General features: G+C 46.4%; 1 protein-coding gene across 1 annotated transcript; it reads left to right on the forward strand.

The window, feature by feature from the left end:
• Positions 1–13,081: 13,081 nt before the first annotated feature.
• Positions 13,082–15,746, forward strand: LOC141053861 (uncharacterized). The gene is made up of 2 exons (XM_073550995.1): positions 13,082–14,069; positions 14,351–15,746. Exons 1-2 carry the CDS (start codon positions 13,644–13,646, stop codon positions 14,894–14,896), a joined length of 972 nt encoding a protein of 323 aa, XP_073407096.1. The 5' UTR covers positions 13,082–13,643; the 3' UTR covers positions 14,897–15,746.
• Positions 15,747–18,002: the final 2,256 nt, after the last annotated feature.

The raw sequence follows: 18,002 nt of genomic DNA on the forward strand, positions 1-18,002 counted from the left end.
TGGCATATAGGTTGTGTCTCCCCGCCTCTTTAAAAATATCCAATGTGTTCCATGAATCTCTGTTGAAACCCGCAGGGTCTGTCAAAGAGGACTCTGAGTCTGTTGTTACTCCAGTGCTGGTGGAGGGTCAATTGGAGTATGAGGTCGGACATATTGTGGACTCTCGGCGGGTGCGCCGCTCTTTGCAGTACCTGGCCCACTGGAAGGGATATGGACCAGAGGAGCGCTCATGGGTCCCTGCTCGCTCTGTACATGCAGATCGCCTCGTTCAGGCTTTCCATGCCAAGTACCCGGGGAAGCCTGGGGGTCCAGAGGCCCCCGTTGTGAGGGGGGTACTGTTATGATCCCAGTGCAGGTTTTTGAGCTGCACGTCAGGGGTTAATGTCTGGAGCTCAGTGCAGGTTTTGACCTGCACACATGGGGTCAATGATGGTGGCCTATTTCTGGTTCTAGGAGAGCTTCTTAAACCCCTGGGAAGCTTCAATCCCTGCCAGTTATACTTTTGCCTTTGGCCTACTGTGCTGACCCCTGTGTGCCTGTGCCTGTTTGTTGTTATAGCTTGTTTATATGGTTCTGACCCCGTTCTGTTTCCCATTGTGAGTTTGCCTGTTGATTCTGTACTGCATTATTATCTCTGTGTATGACTCATTGCCTGTGACCTGACTACTCTCTGCTCGTCCCTCTTGTACCTTGCAGCTATCTCTGTGTGTGACTCATTGGCTACGTCCTGACTATTCTCCCTGTCTGTGCCCCTTGGTAACTTTGTCTCGCAGTTACCCTGCTAGGAGTTCTCTTGCTGCTCCTAGCTCCCTTGAGTTTAGGCCACGCCCCTAGCAGTCACGTGCTTCAGGTCCTGCGACTCTGAAGTACGCATCTACTTGGCTTCTGCCCGCTCCACAGGTATCGTTGAGCACAGTTCGCTTTACTCAGGACACGTGCACTGGCTCAGTGAGCAAGTTCAGTGCGGTGTTCCTGACAGGACCTTCCTGGAAAAGACACCGCACCAGCCGTTGCTGGTGCTATTGAGTTTACAGCAGGAGTTAAGGTGTGTGCACACGATGCAGATTCTGCTGCGGTTCCATAGCGGATTTGGCCGCTGCGGGTCCGCAGCAGTTTTTGCTGTGGTGTACAGTACCATTATTCCCAATGGGAATTAAAAAAACGCAGTGCAGACGGTGCAGATTTTTCCGCGCGGTTTTTCTGCGGTTTTGAAACCGCAGAAAGAATTGACATGTCAATTCTTTCTGCGGAATCCGCAGCGGTTTGCCATCTCCTCCATTGTGGAGATGAAAAACCGCAGGGCAAAACCGCAGAGCAATCCGCAGGTAAAACTGCAGGTCTTTTGACCTGCAGATTTACCTGCGGATTTTACAAAATCCGCACCCCATTCCGCAGCGTGTGCACGTAGCCTTAGAGTTTGAGAAACTCCTGAAAAGTGCAACCGAACTGCCGTTATCTGAACCGCTGTTCTTCACCTCACCATATCCTTTGCCATTTATACTGTTTAATCCACTGTTTAACCCTTTACCTCCCTGCGTGGAGTAAATAAAACTGTTAACCCTTGCTCTGCCTCCTGTCCGTCACTGCATCCCGCGTACTTGCTCACACATACCATAGTGCAGGAGTAAATATATCCACTGCAGCATTAAACATCTGCTTGCCCATCTACCCCACTTACCAACAGCAACATCTGTTTCTAGCTCTACTCCCCCACTAGTAAAAGCTCCATCAACACCCCCATTCAACTGGTAGCAGATCAACATCTTACCTCCCACCCATCCCTCCTTCCACTACAGTAGTATATCAACCTTCCCCATCACACTAATTGCAAAAAAACAGCCACATACCTCACGGTAGCAAATCAACCCTCCTCATCCACCGTCTCCATTGAAAAATCAACCTCCTCCATCCACTCTCTTCACTGGTAAATGGTCACCCTCCCCACGGGTAACATATCAACGTTTACCCTCCCCCACTGGTGGCATCAGCTTCCCATCTCCCACCAGGCCTGCATGCTGCTGTATAGTCATACAGTTGTATATGTAAGATGCATATACTCAATGGAATATTTGATACAATCAGACACAATGAAAAAAAGTTTTTAAAAATGGGATTTTTCTGCATTCATTTTACATTACCGCACAAATTATTATTACAGCTGTTTACGACTGCCTGGGTGCCCAACAATCATCATTTATAAGACATCACATATACCTAATGCATAAGGTATGCCATGTTTCTAGGCCAGGCTTGTCTGAACATAGACAATGTGAGTGCCTGCGCCTACATGACTGTCTGGAATCCACGTCATGTAACATCTCTTAACAATGGGCTGATCACCTTCCAGAGAAGAGTGCAGGTTTCCATCATTTCTACCCTATCGTGGTGGTTTGCCCTCATCAAGCTACAATTACACATTGATATGAATGACGGATGAGGGCAGCAATTACTTCTGTAACAATTTCCAGCAAATTAGAAAGCATAAAGTTTGTGCAGTTGTTCTTACAGCAGGAATAAAAAAAACAACAATATTTAAGTCTCAATTTATTGCTTGTTTGGGACAAGAAATCATACAAAAAGTAAAAAGTTGTGTTCAATGTTTTTTTGTTTTTTTTTATAGATACAGCAAATTCAGTGGAATCCATCAGGATTCTTGGGTATCTGAAAACGAATCTAGCATTATTTAACTGTAGGAGGAGGGGCCCCCGCTGTGTATCCGGGCCGGAACCAAGGGGGCCGTCATCAAGGTTCCTAGGGAGACTGTTTCCGGGGGGACACAAGGGACGGACCACAGAGACTTCTAGAAAGGTTGGGGGAGGAGCTACTATAAAAGGGGCTGAGGACGCCAGCAGCAGTCAGTCGACGCAGCAGGAGAGGAGAAGTGAGGAAGCTAGAGGGTGCCAGGGAGCCAGAGCCAGGAGAGCAGAGCAGCGACGGGAGAGACTGAAGGAAGACTCACCGCTGACAGAAGGGGGAAGGCACTGAGCCGTCCAACGGAGAGACACCGACCGCCCACCCACATTCCCAGCGGCTGTCGCTGCTCTACTCCAGTCCGCGGCAGCGGCCTATCCGTTGCCACCCGCGGCCGTTGCCGCCCCACTCCAGCCCGCAGCTGTGGCCCACCTGCCGCTATCCGTGGTCGCCACCGCCGCACTCCAGCCTGCGTCTGCGGCCTGCCCGTTGCCAACCGTGGTCCCTGCAGCACAGTTCTGGGCTGCGCCTGCAGATTGACTGCAGCCACTCGAGGCCGTCACTGCCCGCTCCCTTCTCGGGGCTGTGACCTCCATTCTCCAGCCCCCAAGCGGCACCACACCGCCTCCACCGGGGGGGTGGCCGCGTCGTGGAACTCTCCAGGGGTCTGTTGTGCCCCCACCTCACCTGGGCGTAGGAAGTCTACGCCAGATCCTTGTCAGCTGGGCCCAGCGGCTGAAACACTGAAGCACCATCAATCAGTACACTGCCAGACGTCGGAGAGGATAAGTGACACTTTGTAACTAAGGACACGTAGTCGGCCATACCGCGGCCCTATAGTGACCGGACTTAGCCAGGCTAGTCGTGTTCGCATTACCCGTGTATTCTTGTGTTGATCCCTGCGTGGGCAATTATTGTTAGCTTGTTTGGTTGCTCAGGATAGCCCTAAAGGCATCCTTATATATAAAATTTACACTTTAAAGTTCATCCCGTCTCCCGCCTTGTCACTGCATCCCGCCTACCTGCGAGTATTACATAACCGCATAGTTATAAAAGGATGTCATGACTCTAGTGTGAACAATATACAAAAGAAGTTGCACTCTCTCGTATCAATACTACGCTGGATAATAAGAAAAAATTGAGACGCTTAGCACATAATTTGACCAATTAATGCATGCCCAGCAACCAACGAAAAGGTGGTCTCAAGCTGTTAAGACCCTACGTGTCTAGTGTACCTCTCTTAAGGCCCCGTCACACACAGCGAGATCGCTGATTTTGTGACGCCCTAGCGATCTTGCTGTGTGTGGCACGCATCAGCGACCAGCCCCGCCCGCCAGGTATCGCTGATCGTGCAGGATTGTCCTGGGCCACTTTTTTTTTTTAATTCGTTTATTAAACACCAGAGTACAAAGAATGCACATCATACACAATGGGTTGTGATAACAGAATACAAAGAAATTGCACACTCTCACAAATAAACAAGGTAATGTGTACATTTCCATCCGAACATATTTAAAGGATAACTGTTTGTGTTTCCCCATACATATATCACTTTAATTTAAATTTCACAAACCTTGTCATATAACAGTAAGAGCTAACTAGAACTCCTAAACTACATCTACCACTATCTCAACTAACATTTACTATTTCCGCAGCCTAGATCACGTTGTGTCGTGCGTGATGTCTCAGTTTTGTAGAGTAAGGTGAGAGGAATTCCACCTCTCCCAGACCTTCTCAAACTTCCCCGGGCATCCCCTATTGTGATATAACGTGCGCTCATATGGAACAACCGAATTCACCAACTTGATCCAAAATCTAAGGGAAGGATCTGAGCCCCCCATCCACCTCAGTGCCAGCACTTTCCGCGCCATTACCAGCGTCACGAGCAAGAAGACTCCAGCATATCGATCCCAGATCTCCTCCTCCCATACCCCAAACAAGCAAATCAATGGTTCTAGAGGGACAGGGGCCAGCATCAAGGACGTCAGTAGTGTGGTGACCTCTTTCCAGTAGTGTAGGATAATGGGACATTGCCACACCATATGGATAAAATCAGCATCTGGCGAGTGACATTGCATACATTCTGATGATTGAAGCCGACCCATCCTAAAAAGTCGCAACGGAGTCAAATATGATTGATTTATTATATACATTTGTATCATTCTGTTATTGATAGATGGTGATACTCCAATCGGAGACTCCAGAATCTCCTCCCATTCCTCTCTTTGCGCATCAGGGATGAGACGTTCCCACTTCATCCTTGTAGAGCTTATGGCCGATTCTGCCCCTACTGACAGCATATATGTGTACAAGGAGGATATAAGACCCTGGGGACCCTGCGAGTTAAGAATTCCTATCAGAGGTAAAGACGAAATAGTACGGTCCACACCCCTATCTCTCATATGTGACTGAAGAGCCGATCTCAGCTGCAGATAGCGAAAAAATTGAGACCTTGGAATATCATGCGCGGCTTGTAACTGTTCAAAAGACTTTAAGGTCCCCTGGTCATACAAGTCTCCTACTGAAGAAACGCCATCCTGAGCCCGAAAAACGGCGGATGGGTGATTCGGTAGCTCCGAAAAATAGTTATTACTCCACAGGGGCATTTCAGCCACAACACCCCTAAACCCTATTACATTCTTGATTTGTCTCCATATTAATCGTGCCAGCCGGAGCAGGGGCAGCAGACGTGGAGCATTAGTTTTTTCCAACTCAAGGAAACCCAATGGGCAATCTGCCTGTGCAGTGTGAAGCAGGTGGCTTTCAGAATTAGGGAGGCAGTTACCCGGCATCCATTTATTTAAAGCTTTAGCCTGCCCAGCTAAGTAGTACAGGAAAAAATCTGGCAGCGCCGCCCCACCTCCCTTCTTTGGTCTTTGTAAAGTGGACAATTTAAGTTTGGGCCTAGTTTTCCCCCAAATAAAGGACGTGACTAAAGAATTAAGTTTGACAAAAAAGGACTTGGGCACCGCTACCGCACTGTGCTGGAGCGAGTAGCCAAATTTAGGGAGTAATATCATTTTAATCAGATTAATGCGTCCAGCCACAGATAATGGGAACCTACTCCAAGACGCAAATTTAGCTTTAACCAGGTCCAGCAACGGGTGGACATTAAGTTGTAAATCAAGTGTACTATTATTAGAGATGTAGATACCCAAATATTTAAAACTAGATACAATAGGCAGCGGGGAGAGATCCTCTAGCTGGGGAATCGGAGCATGGGAAAGGGGTAACAGGGCAGATTTTTCCCAATTTATATGTAAACCTGAATATTTACTAAATTTATCTATAAGGGATATCACCTGCGGCAAAGTTTCTTCCACATTATTCAAGAATATCACCATGTCATCGGCATATAGGCCAATGGTGTCTACCCGACCTGCTATATCTATACCTCGGATATTGGGGAAGGACCTTATATGTATTGCTAGTGCCTCAATCGCAAGAGCGAAGAGAGCCGGGGAAAGAGGGCAACCCTGGCGGGTTCCCCTATGCAACATGAAAGATTCAGATATAGAATTATTTATTATAATACGGGCCTTAGGTTTCATGTATAATATTTTGATCCATGTAATAAATTGATTGCCAAAGCCATACCTCTGCAAACATGCGGAAAGGAAAGGCCATTCAAGAGAGTCAAAAGCCTTGGCAGCATCTAACGATGCCAATGCCCATCTGTTGTCTGGTACCAAGGAGCTATATTGGACTATTGACTGGACTCTTCTGATGTTAATAGAGGTGCTTTTGCCCGGCATAAAGCCCGTTTGATCTGGATGTATGAGATTCAATATAATGGAATTCAGCCTAGTAGCTAGAATCTTGGTAAAAATTTTATAGTCCACATTCACTAATGAAATGGGACGATAGGATCCACATTCTAAAGGGTCCTTCCCCTCCTTCCAAAGCGCTATGATATTAGCCCCGTAAAAGGACTCAGGCATGGAATTCCCATCCCATATTCCCCGATAGACCTTTACTAGGAGTGGCGTCAATATATCCCGGTACTTCCTATATAATTCAATAGGTAACCCATCAGGTCCAGGGGCCTTCCCAGAAGCCATATCTGTCATAGCGTTATCTATCTCCTCTGGAGTAAACTCAGCGTCCATAAGGGCCCGCTGCTCAGGATCTAATGTGGGAAATGATATATCTGACAAATAGTCTAAGCACCCTAAAGTATCAAAGTCACTTTTAGATTTATATAGTGACCTGTAGTAATCCTGAAAACAGCCGAGAATATCCTCGGTCGAAGACACCAGTGTACCGTCTACCTTGAGAATTTGCAAAATCATATTAGAGGTGTTATGTTGGCGCACCAGGTAGGCCAAAAATTTGCCCGTTTGGTTCCCCAATTCAAAATAGGATTGACGAGTAAAAAACAATTTACTCTTAGATTTAGTGTCCACGTGCTGAGTATATAACCTCTGGGCAGGCAGCCAGCCACTCACTCCTGTTCCCGCTGGTCTGGCTAGATATATATGCTGCCTCCGCGTCTTTCAGTTGTTGCTCCACCTCGTCATCTTTCCCTGTGGTAACCCGCTTAATATAAGAGATCGTGGAGGACAAACAGCCCCTCAGGTATGCCTTAAGGGCATCCCAGAATAAATTAATATCCTGGGGCTCCGGGTGGGACGCGATGAAGCAATTCAACTGATCAATCGTTCTGTCCGGAGATCCCATCAGTTTTAACCAGAATGGATTTAACTTCCAAGCTATCCCACAGTTTACTTGCCCATATTTGAGTTTAAGGACGACCGGGCTATGGTCTGAGATCCCTCTACTGCCTTGTTCTATATCAGTCACCCACATTGCTAGACCGCCAGAACCGAATATATAGTCTAGGCGTGATAGAGAGCGTTTGGTGGCTGAGAGACAAGTGTACTCCCTTAACTCAGGGTGACGCATCCTCCACAAATCCAGCCACCCGCCACCCTCCATAAATGATGACAACGGGGTTGTAGACGTTGGGGAGGACCCCCCGGTCGCTACATCATCCAGCCTCAATTTATCCAGGCGGTTGTTCATAACCATATTAAAATCGCCCATACAAATAACATCTGCGTCTGGGTAGTTAAGGGCAAAGCTCATTGCTTTCTGCAAGATGGATATACGAGCCGGAGGGGGGTTATAAATACATAGGACTACATATTTCCTGGTGTTCACCACTGCGTGGACATAAACAAAACGACCCTCAGGGTCCCTTCGAGTTTCCCCCGCCTCCCATCTGACGTCTTTATGTACCAACAGAGAGACCCTCTGGAATAGCTGGTGTGGAATGTATGGGCAGACCATTGTACCCAGGGCTTCTGCACGCACCGTACCGTATCCCTAGTCAGGTGCGTCTCCACCAAGGCCACAATGTGAGGGCGATAATGTCTGACCTGTGAAAAGACCTTGATCTTTTTTCGAGGTGTTTTTATTCCCCTCACGTTCCATGTCATACATATTAACTCCGACCCCATACTTTGCTACTCTGAACATGGTGCATGGTATTACCTGGGCAAAATTTAGAGACATCACCTGTAGACTGAAATTGTTGTCGACTGCGGTTACAACCTAAGAAAAAATACCAAAAACCTCTACGGAAAAAAACCAAAGTAAATAAACAACGAAGAACATGGGAGTAGAGTCCTGTACTCCCATCACGGAACAAACAAGGGGATACCATCACTGAGCCCAGTGTCCGGTATTGTTGGTATCTTGGACGCTTCCGAGTGTAGCTCCAATCAGTCGGTTAATAGAAAACTACCAACTGACAAAAGATGCATTAGGATTCCTTTTCGGCAGACCCTCCATGGGATCGCAGCCACTCCGCCGCCTCCGCCGGATCTGTAAAAAACGAAGTAGAACCCCCGTGGACCACCCGGAGCCGGGCCGGGTAAATCATCGAGTACACAATGTTCCTCTCCCGCAGACGTCTTTTGACCTCCGTAAACTGCGCCCGTTGTTTCTGGAGTTCCGCAGAGAAATCCGGGAAGATCGAGATCGTGGCATTGTTGAAGTTGATAGGACTCTTTTGCCGTGCCAGTTGTAAAACCACGTCTCTATCCCTGCAGTTGAGAATGCACGCCAGAAAGGGTCTAGGCGGGGCTCCTGGAGGGAGAGGCCTAGTAGGGACTCTGTGGGCCCTCTCCACCGCAAAAATCGAGGAGAATTCGTCGCCCAAAGTGGTTTTAAGCCAATCTTCTAGGAATTGCTCCAGATGTTGTCCCTCCGATCGCTCTGGCAGGCCAATAATTCGGATGTTATTTCGACGCATCCTATTTTCCAGGTCATCTGCTTTTTGCCTCCACACATTCATGGAACCCGCCACTTTCGTTAGTTTAGCCTCCATGGGTGTGATGGTGTCTGCCACCTGGGATACCCGTGTCTCCACCTCCGTAATGCGGCCCTTCATGGCTTGCATATCTTGCCGGATGCGTCCCATTTCATTATATACGTCCTCTATCTTCCCAGTCAGAGACGTCCTGGTCAAGGAGATGGCCTGCATGAGTTGTTCAGACGCCTGCTTAAGGGTTAATTCCCCCTGCTCACACTCCTCCCCACCTTCAGAGGGGCGGCTCTTATGCTGAACCTGTGGGGGGTTATTTTTTGTAGATCTAGAGGCCTCAGCACGGTCTATCCTGGCATATTCCTTTAGCTTTTCTGCAGCCGTTCCGGACCCTTTGGAACGACTCATTTTAAAGGCAATAGGGCACAGCCGGATGGCAGAGACCGTGCACTTTGGGGTCTCCAAATTAATGTGGCAGACAGGGTATTGTGCACAGAGGGTGATTGCAGGGACCCAGGCACAGCTTCATACCCGCAGCGTCTCAAAAGAAGGCAGTGTTCAGCCCCAGGCGGCAAGCAAGGGCCCCCACAGCCCAGGGAGCGACTCTCACAGGGGCCACAGCGAGGGAGGGATCCAGGCCCCAATAGTTATGGCGCAGGGCAGGCAATATGGTAAGGAGGGGGACGCGGGGCCCAATTTTCCAGTTCTCACACTGCTTGTCCCTCACAAATAGTTAAATTTTTAGCTCACCGTCCTGCTCCCTCAGCGCTGCAACGATGAAACTCGGCGCCACGTCTCTCTTCAGCAGAGCGCGCGCCTCCAAGATGGCCGCCGCTCCCTGCAGGCCCCGCCAGCCGCCCAGGTTTCCAGAGCCGCCGGCTCCCAAGAGTCCAGCCCCGCTCTCCCGCGTGATCCAGGAGCGACCCCAAGTCCAGAGGGGTCAGAAAATGGGTAAGTGTGCCGCGAGGTTAAGAGTCTGCCGACCGGATTTGTCAGGATGGCAGGAGCTTCCACCGCGTGCGTCCTACTCCGTCGCTGCCATAGCCACGCCCCCGTCCTGGGCCATTTTTTGATTGTTGGTCTCCCGCTGGCCAGCACGCATCGCTGGAGAGCAACGATCAGCGACGCTGGGAGCTGGTATCCAACGTAAACATCGGGTAACTAAGAGCAGCGCGGCTCTTATTTACCCGCTGTTTACCTTGGAAACCAGCGTGCACGCTGGTTTCCAGGGTAAACAGTGGGTATCTAAGAGCCGTGCGGCTCTTAGATACCTGCTGTTTACATTGGATACCAGCTTGCTCGCTGGTCCTGACCGCTGGTGGGTCTGTCTATGTGACAGCTCACCAGCAATCAGCTATGTCCCAGCGATCCCATCCACTTCGGATCGTTGGTGGGATTGCTGGGACATTGATGCGTGTAACGGGGCCTTTAGGCTGAAGTTTGAATTTCTGGGTAAATGTGCATACCGCTCTCTAAAGCTTGTATTTATGGGTAGGTAAGATCCTGCTGTAATTAAAACCACCAAATGTTTAAGGGCGGAGTGCTCGGTCAGTGCTTGGTATAGGTCAGAACGACCCAACCTATAAAATTGGCCAACTAGTTAAGACCTTTAATGAACAAAAATGCTTTCACGTTACTTGTAGTACAAAGGTTCTGGAAGAGCGAAATGGCTCCTCTTCCCCCAAAACAAATTCAGCAAATTCTGCGCTCCCAAATCCAAATGTCCCTCTCCCTTCTGAGCACCACAGTGTGCCTAAACTGTTTGGCATTTATTTAGCGATGAGAGCCCACCTAATTTACAGGTGCATGAGCTGGGCACAATGTACGGGCACTACAGCGTACTGATTTCTTCAACAGCAGTTTACAATTTTCACTCAGGAACATCCACTGCTGCTTGTTTCTGAAAAACATCCATGGAGTCAAAATCGTCCCTGCACCTGTAGATAAATTGGGGTATAATTTCCAAAATGGGGTCACTTGAGGGGGGATTTTGTTCTTCTAGCACTTAGGGTCTCTGTTTGTGGAGTCCACAAACTATTCTAGGAAAATCTGCGCTCCAGGAGGCAAATAGCGCTCCATCCCTCCCGAGTCTCGCTGTATGTTTAAGCAATACAATATAGTCACAAATGGGTTATTTCTACATTCAATCATACAAATAATACTCGCGCTGTGAATCAATAGAAAATATAAGTATTTACCTGTAACGATGATGCAGTGGATTCATGAGCACCAAATTCTAAGAGAAAAGTGGAGTTTGATTGATCAAACTACAAAAAAAAAAGGGGGAACAGACGTTTAAAATATAATAAAACAGAACCAAATTACCCAATAAACATAAAAAGTATCAGGGTTGCGCTCTAAAAAACAACTGCTAACAATATACCTGTGCAGATGTGATTAAAACAAATATAATGGGGGAACCATAAACAGTAAAGTGCTTTAAGGCTATGTGCCCACGTAGCGTTTTATTCCGGAGACTAAAAACCAGACTCCTTCCCAGAAATCGTGCGTTTTTTTCAGCGCGATTTTACCGCGATTATGATCGCGATTTTGCCGCGATTTTCGCGTGCGATATTCAAGCACTTTCCAAGCGATTTGAAGCATCGCTTACAAAGTGATTGACAGGTTGGTCACACTCGTCAAACATAGTGTTTGACAAGTGTGACCAGGTTTTTACTATTGAGGCTGCCTATGCGGCATCAATAGTAAAAAACAGAATGTTAAAATACTAAAAAAAAATAAAAAATCAGGGTATATTTACCTTCCGGCGTCCCGCGCTGCATTCCCGGGCCTCAGCGTTCCCAGTAATGCCTTGCGAGACCTGTGATGACGTTGGTCTCGCGTTCACAGGACCTTACCGCAAGGCATTACCGGGAACGCTTAGGCCGGGAATGCAGTGCGGGATGTCGGAAGGTAAATATACCCCGATTTTTTATTTTTTATTCTTTTTTTTACAGTCTACTCTCCTCCACACCGTGGGTACCAACCGCACATGAGACGCTTAACTTCCCGCATGGTGGGCATAGCCACATGCGGGAAGTAAGCGATTCTCATGCATTCCTATGGGTGCGGAATCGCGGCAATTCTTTGCGATTCTGCACAAAAGAATGACCATGCTGCGATTTTTTCCGTGATGCGATTCCGCCGCGGAAAAAAGAGCAGCATTAGCACAGCATGTGCGGAATGCCATAGGAATGCATGGGGGGCGTTCTGTACACAATTTTTAAACGTTTTCGCGCCGAAAATAGCGGCAAAAACGCTTAAAAATCGCTACGTGGGCACACAGCCTAAATATGGTCCAAACTTAACCCCAATAAGTCAAGTACCTCTAAAGAGGAGTGCGGTAAAAACGCCAAATAATTCACCACTATATGCGGTCTTTTCAGCAGTGGCAAAAGAATGTCAGTGGGTAGAAGCCAATGGCATGTACTTAGCCTGTCCTTATCTTAAGGGCCTTTTACACTAAGCAACGCACCAGCGATAACGATAGCGATCCGACCAGGCATAGATCGCTGTTGTGTCGTTACGTGATCGCTAGATAGCTTTCAAACAGTCCACTCTCGTCAACGACTCTAGAGAGATCAGCGATCTGCATAGCGACCTCGTTGCTCGTTGAGTACCTTTCACATTACTAAACAAAAAACGATTCAGACCTCGGTGGGCGTGCTTCAGCGTTTAATTTACAACGCCCCCCAAAGCGCCGATTGGTGGTCACCGCTGCGCTGTCATTGGCCGGCGGCGTCATTAAAGAGGACGTAATAGCGTTACAGCTTAAATCTCTGGAGCGCCGTGGTTAGCTTCTAAACCAGCATTTTTCTCCCTAGAGACAAAAGTGCATTTTTGGTTAGATTTCGCTATTCGTCCTTCAGCAACCCTCTTGAAGAATCATCATCGTTGGTTATTTTCAAATACCTCCATTTTTAAGATCATCTTAAGAATCAACAGTGCAAATTTTTTTTTATTTTTTCTCCATAACTTTCGGATTTTTCGCACCGTCAAAGGTAAGTTTATTTTGGTTCCAAAGTTTTATTTTTTTTTTTATGCCCTTTTTTTTTTTGTTTTATTTTATCGTTTTATTTTAGTTTAGTGTAGAAACCGCGCCCGCCCCCATTTTTGTAATTGTTGAACGTGATACCTTTCTAGGACAGCGACCAAGCTTATGCGATTCAAACTCTTTTTTATTGTGTGTATGTTCATTTTGTCCATATGCACATGTCCGAGCAGCCATTTTAGTTTTGAAACCGCGCCCGCCCCCATTTTTGTAATTGTTGAACGTGATACCTTTCTAGGACAGCGACCAAGCTTATGCGATTCAAACTCTTTTTTATTGTGTGTATGTTCATTTTGTCCATATGCACATGTCCGAGCAGCCATTTTAGTTTTGAAACCGCGCCCGCCCCCATTTTTGTAATTGTTGAACGTGATACCTTTCTAGGACAGCGACCAAGCTTATGCGATTCAAACTCTTTTTTATTGTGTGTATGTTCATTTTGTCCATATGCACATGTCCGAGCAGCCATTTTAGTTTTGAAACCGCGCCCGCCCCCATTTTTGTAATTGTTGAACGTGATACCTTTCTAGGACAGCGACCAAGCTTATGCGATTCAAACTCTTTTTTATAAAATGTATGTCCGTACCTAAATGAAAGAGTTCTCACCATTTCCTTTCTTTTTTATTACAGATGGCATCAAGTAGCCAAGTTGCAAACAGCCAAGACTTCATACGCCTATTTATTGAGATGTATCGGTCAATGCCCTGCCTCTGGAAGGTGAAGTCTCCAGACTACAGTAACAAATACAAGAAGAAGGTTGCATATGAAAAACTTGTACATCTATATCAAGAAAATCACCCTAGCGAAACGGTTGATGAGGCTGTTATTAAAAAAAAAATTCAAGCTCTACGCACTGTGTTCAAGAAGGAATTGAACAAGGTGGAAAAGTCTACAAGGTCGGGGGCGGGTACCGATGAAGTGTATGTTCTGAAGTTGTGGTACTACAACTTGCTGGAGTTTACGCGAGACCAGGAAATCCCCAGGGTTATGCACTGTTCTATGTCACTGCCACAAGAGGAAGAAACAGTGACACGGCCTGATTCCCCTCTAGTCGATGTAAGTATGTTTTGGGTTTCCCTCCAATAACCTATGATACATATATATGTACATGGTACAGTTGAGTTTTATTCATTAAGTTGATGATTTGAAACTTTGTTCACAGCTGATACCTCTTCATTTTAAATTGGTTTATCATAAGATAATTTCTACAAATTGTCGATGTCAGTACATAGCCAGTACCAATGTTCCCACCCCCTCTTAATAAATTATTGTTATGTGTTTACAAAACACTCGTTTTACTTTTTCTGTGTTTTAACCTTGTTTTTCTGTTCTTGCAGCATGTAACAGAAGAGGTCTCACCTACACCATGTGTAATTCCTGAAACCCCTGCAACATCAAACCCAACCGACGAGGAGGCAGAGGAGGCAAGTGTGTCCGTGGGAGCGTACACTGTGCAAAGGCGTCACCCTGTGAGTAGAAAAAGAAAGGCCACCGCTCCACCTTTTCCTGAGTTTGTCGATATAGCAAAGAACATATTGGTGCTGCAGGAAAAGCAAGCCATTGGGGGCTTTGCACACATGGTGGACGAAAGACTTCGGTCTCTGGACGTTACGCAAAGGCTTCAGGCTGAGAGAATTATATTTGAAGCGCTAAATAAAGCTGCTGTTGGACAACTTAAAGACAGTTATATTCTTGTGGATTCCCAAGCTATGTCAATAAACCCATGGCCGCAGACACAAGAACATGTAACAAGCACGCCAAGAAGGGTGATTCAGCCGCTACACAGCATGAACTTTGGAACCCCACATTTGCAGTCTGGCCCATTCATAAATCCTGGAAGGCAGCAACTGAATGACTCAGACTTTAGTTACACTCAATTATAGTTTTTATGTTTACTTGTTGTATTAACAAAATTGTTTGGCTATCCTTTTTGTTTGTTTATAAAAAATAAAAATTGAAATTTAAATTTTTGCATTACACATGACCACAATTTCAAGTCCTTTGTAGACTGAGACAAAAAGTGGTTTGCCACGCGATAAAGGCAGGTTTCCTAGTCTGGTGTTTAGTTAATTGCCTGCAATTATCCTGTTACGTGGAGTGTTCCATCTTTAAAAGTGTGTTATGTCAGAATAGTAATTTTAAACTGTGTCAGTTTCTTTTTTTATTTTTATTTAGGCTTTTTAATTTCTTTCTTTATGACTGATTTTTAAACAAACCATTTTAGTTTAACATATGTCAACATGACATAGACAATTTTTGTAAACAAAAAAAAAAAATTAATTAAATGTTATCACCCTGCGGTTGGGCTGCCACAAATTGGTCCAGCATCACTCCGAGTTGGTGTAACGCAGACATCGCCCTCCTGTGTGCTGCCAAGAGTTCAGGTAAGGTTGGTATTTCTGTTGAGGAAATTTACATTGTTGATGGCGGTTTTGTAAATGTGCATGCATACGGTGCCATAGTATGTGGAGCAGCATATGGTGGCATAATGTGGGTTTGGTAGCAAATGGGGCCATATCCTATGGATCGCAATATGGGGCCATAGTGTTAAGTGGCAGCAGATGGGTGCATACGGTTCATGCTTGTGGTCAAACACTTACGTTTTTGTGCCGCCTCTGACTCTTCAGATGAGGAGATAACAGCCCTTCCACGTCGAGTGGCAACACGTACTAGAAAAGAAAATGTCTAAATATAGAATATGCCAGCAACTGTTACACAAATTATAATTTCTCACATGCTTAAAAAAAATAAAAAAAAAAAAAAGTTGATTACCGGAGGTCGAGTCAGCTCCAACTTCCCGGAGTGATACTGGAGAAAACACACCAATTGGGGATGAAGTGGAGGAAGCAATTTGTGGTTGAGGCGTTGAGGGGGGCGAGGGGGTCCTTACGGGCTCAGGTATCTAAAAATATGAAATTGAGCATTGAACATTTCCAAAGCGGTGAAAACATAAAAAAAATGAAACGGTATTGTAATACTCCATTATTGTTTCCTCCCTGGAATAAACTTTGGTTTTTATTTACCGTTCGCCTTATGTGAACCATGACTTCTTTCCCCCCCCCTATTCTTGTATTTTTCAACCCAATAAAAATACTAATAACATGAACAAACGCATTTTATACACTTACGGACTCTGCTTCAGGAGATGCTTGCACCGCCGGGCTTGCGTGTGCTGCGGGGGCTGTTGGTGCTGCAGGTGCTGATGGGGCTGGGGCCGCCGCATGCGCCGCTGTTTGGAAAAAACAAAACTGAGCGCAATACCACTTATATTTGCGTTGTGCAATTTCACATGTGCGAATCAAATTATATTTTTTTTTTTTACACTGTAAACCCTGTTGAAAAAAAAAACAAAAAAAAACAAACATATGTTTAAAACATACTATGTGGAACACTCACCTCGGTCCCTCCGCACTTGTTGTTGGAGGCTGGTGAGGAGGTCTCTTGAGCGAAAGCGCAGATCTGCCAGTTTTTTCCTGATTTGCGTTGTGGTGCGCTCAACTCCGAACCGGCGTAACAGTCCTCGCCTGATCCTCCGCAACACAGCCCGCTTGTGTCTCATGGGGTGTGCATGCGCCTGTCCACACGCATAATCGCGCCTCTCCATCTCCTGTACCAGGAAACGCATTTCGGCCTCCCCCCAAGGTGTAGCTCTCTGTCTACCAGACATTGCTTCCTGTTTTGCTTTCACAACGCAGCAGGGACGGCCACAAGAACGTCGTGACGTCACGTTTTCCCGCCTCATTTGGTGACGCTACTGCGTACTTTTAGTTATGGTACTACTGCGCGCTTATCGGTGACGCTATAGCGTCCACTTAAGGGCGGTTGTAAAATGGCGTGTTAACGGATCGCTACAGTGCTGATACTGTGTCGCAGGGCTATGTTATCTTTTTTTTCTTTTAAAAACCAGTAACACTTTGAAAAGTAGCAACTATGTGAATTTATTGTTGTTTTTATCACACAAGAATGAAATAAACATGTTAAATAAACACTTTTGCTGTCTAGATTTCATGCTGCCAAGTAACAGCACCAGGCCCATTAAAATATTGGCAGTATTGGTCCCTGCAGGCCTTTGCATCATCACGGTTTCTTCCCCTTGCCAGTGCTTGAAGTCCAGGTACTGCGGGATCATTGTCGCGCCACCTACCAAGAAGAACCTGACCATTTGTAGTGTCAACAGAGTCCACAAAGGCAGGCGGAGTGTAATCATTCGCATCACGGCGCCGCAGAAAATTGTGCAGCACGCAACAAGCCATAACGACCGAGTCAATGGATTCCAACTTTAGGTTTATGGGTGTGTGGAAAATCCGAAAGCGGCTGGCCATGATGCCAAACGCATTCTCAACAACCCTTCGTGCCCTTGACAAACGGTAGTTAAATATACGTGTTTGCTCCGTCACACTTTTTTGTTGGTACGGTTTCAGCAGATTGGCATGCAGCGCGAAGGCTTCATCACCGACAAAAACAAAGTTGAGGTTGGCGGTTGTCTCTGTGTTGGGAGGCAGGTTCAGGTCACAATTGGTCAATCGCTCTCCAAAAAGTGTATGTTCTAACACTCCACCATCTGAAACCCTGCCGTTCATGCCAACATCAACATTTATGAACTCGTAGTTTGCATTAACAAGGGCCATAAGGATTACACTAAAATAGCCCTTATAATTGTAAAAATAGGATCCACTGTTTGGCGGTTGGGTGATCCTCACATGTTTACCATCCAAAGCCCCCCCACAGTTTGGGAACTGCCAAAGCCGCTCAAAATCAGAGGCAATATTTTTCCACTCCGCCACTGTTGTTGGAAACTGGATGTAGCTCCTGAGGCTTTGAACTATGGCATTGCATGTTTCAGGAATCAAACTGCTGAGCAGTGACAAAGAAACGGCAGAAGAAAATTGCAGATCTTTCAGTGATCGTCCGGTGGCCAGGAATCTCAGCGTCACGGTCAATCGTTCGTCTACCGGCACAGCAGCTCGCATTTTGGTATTTCTCCTTTCA

The sequence above is a fragment of the Dendrobates tinctorius genome, unplaced genomic scaffold, assembly GCF_039654945.1.
Source record: "Dendrobates tinctorius isolate UK_male_01 unplaced genomic scaffold, ASM3965494v1 ptg000171l, whole genome shotgun sequence".
In the NCBI taxonomy this organism is placed as follows: domain Eukaryota; kingdom Metazoa; phylum Chordata; class Amphibia; order Anura; family Dendrobatidae; genus Dendrobates; species Dendrobates tinctorius.

Coding starts and splice junctions, on each gene's coding strand:
- LOC141053861 (XM_073550995.1), top strand. CDS start 13,644: ATGGCATCAAGTAGCCAAGTTGCAAACAGCCAAGACTTCATACGCCTA. Junction 14,070..14,350: donor CTGATTCCCCTCTAGTCGAT/GTAAGTATGTTT, acceptor CTGTTCTTGCAG/CATGTAACAGAAGAGGTCTC.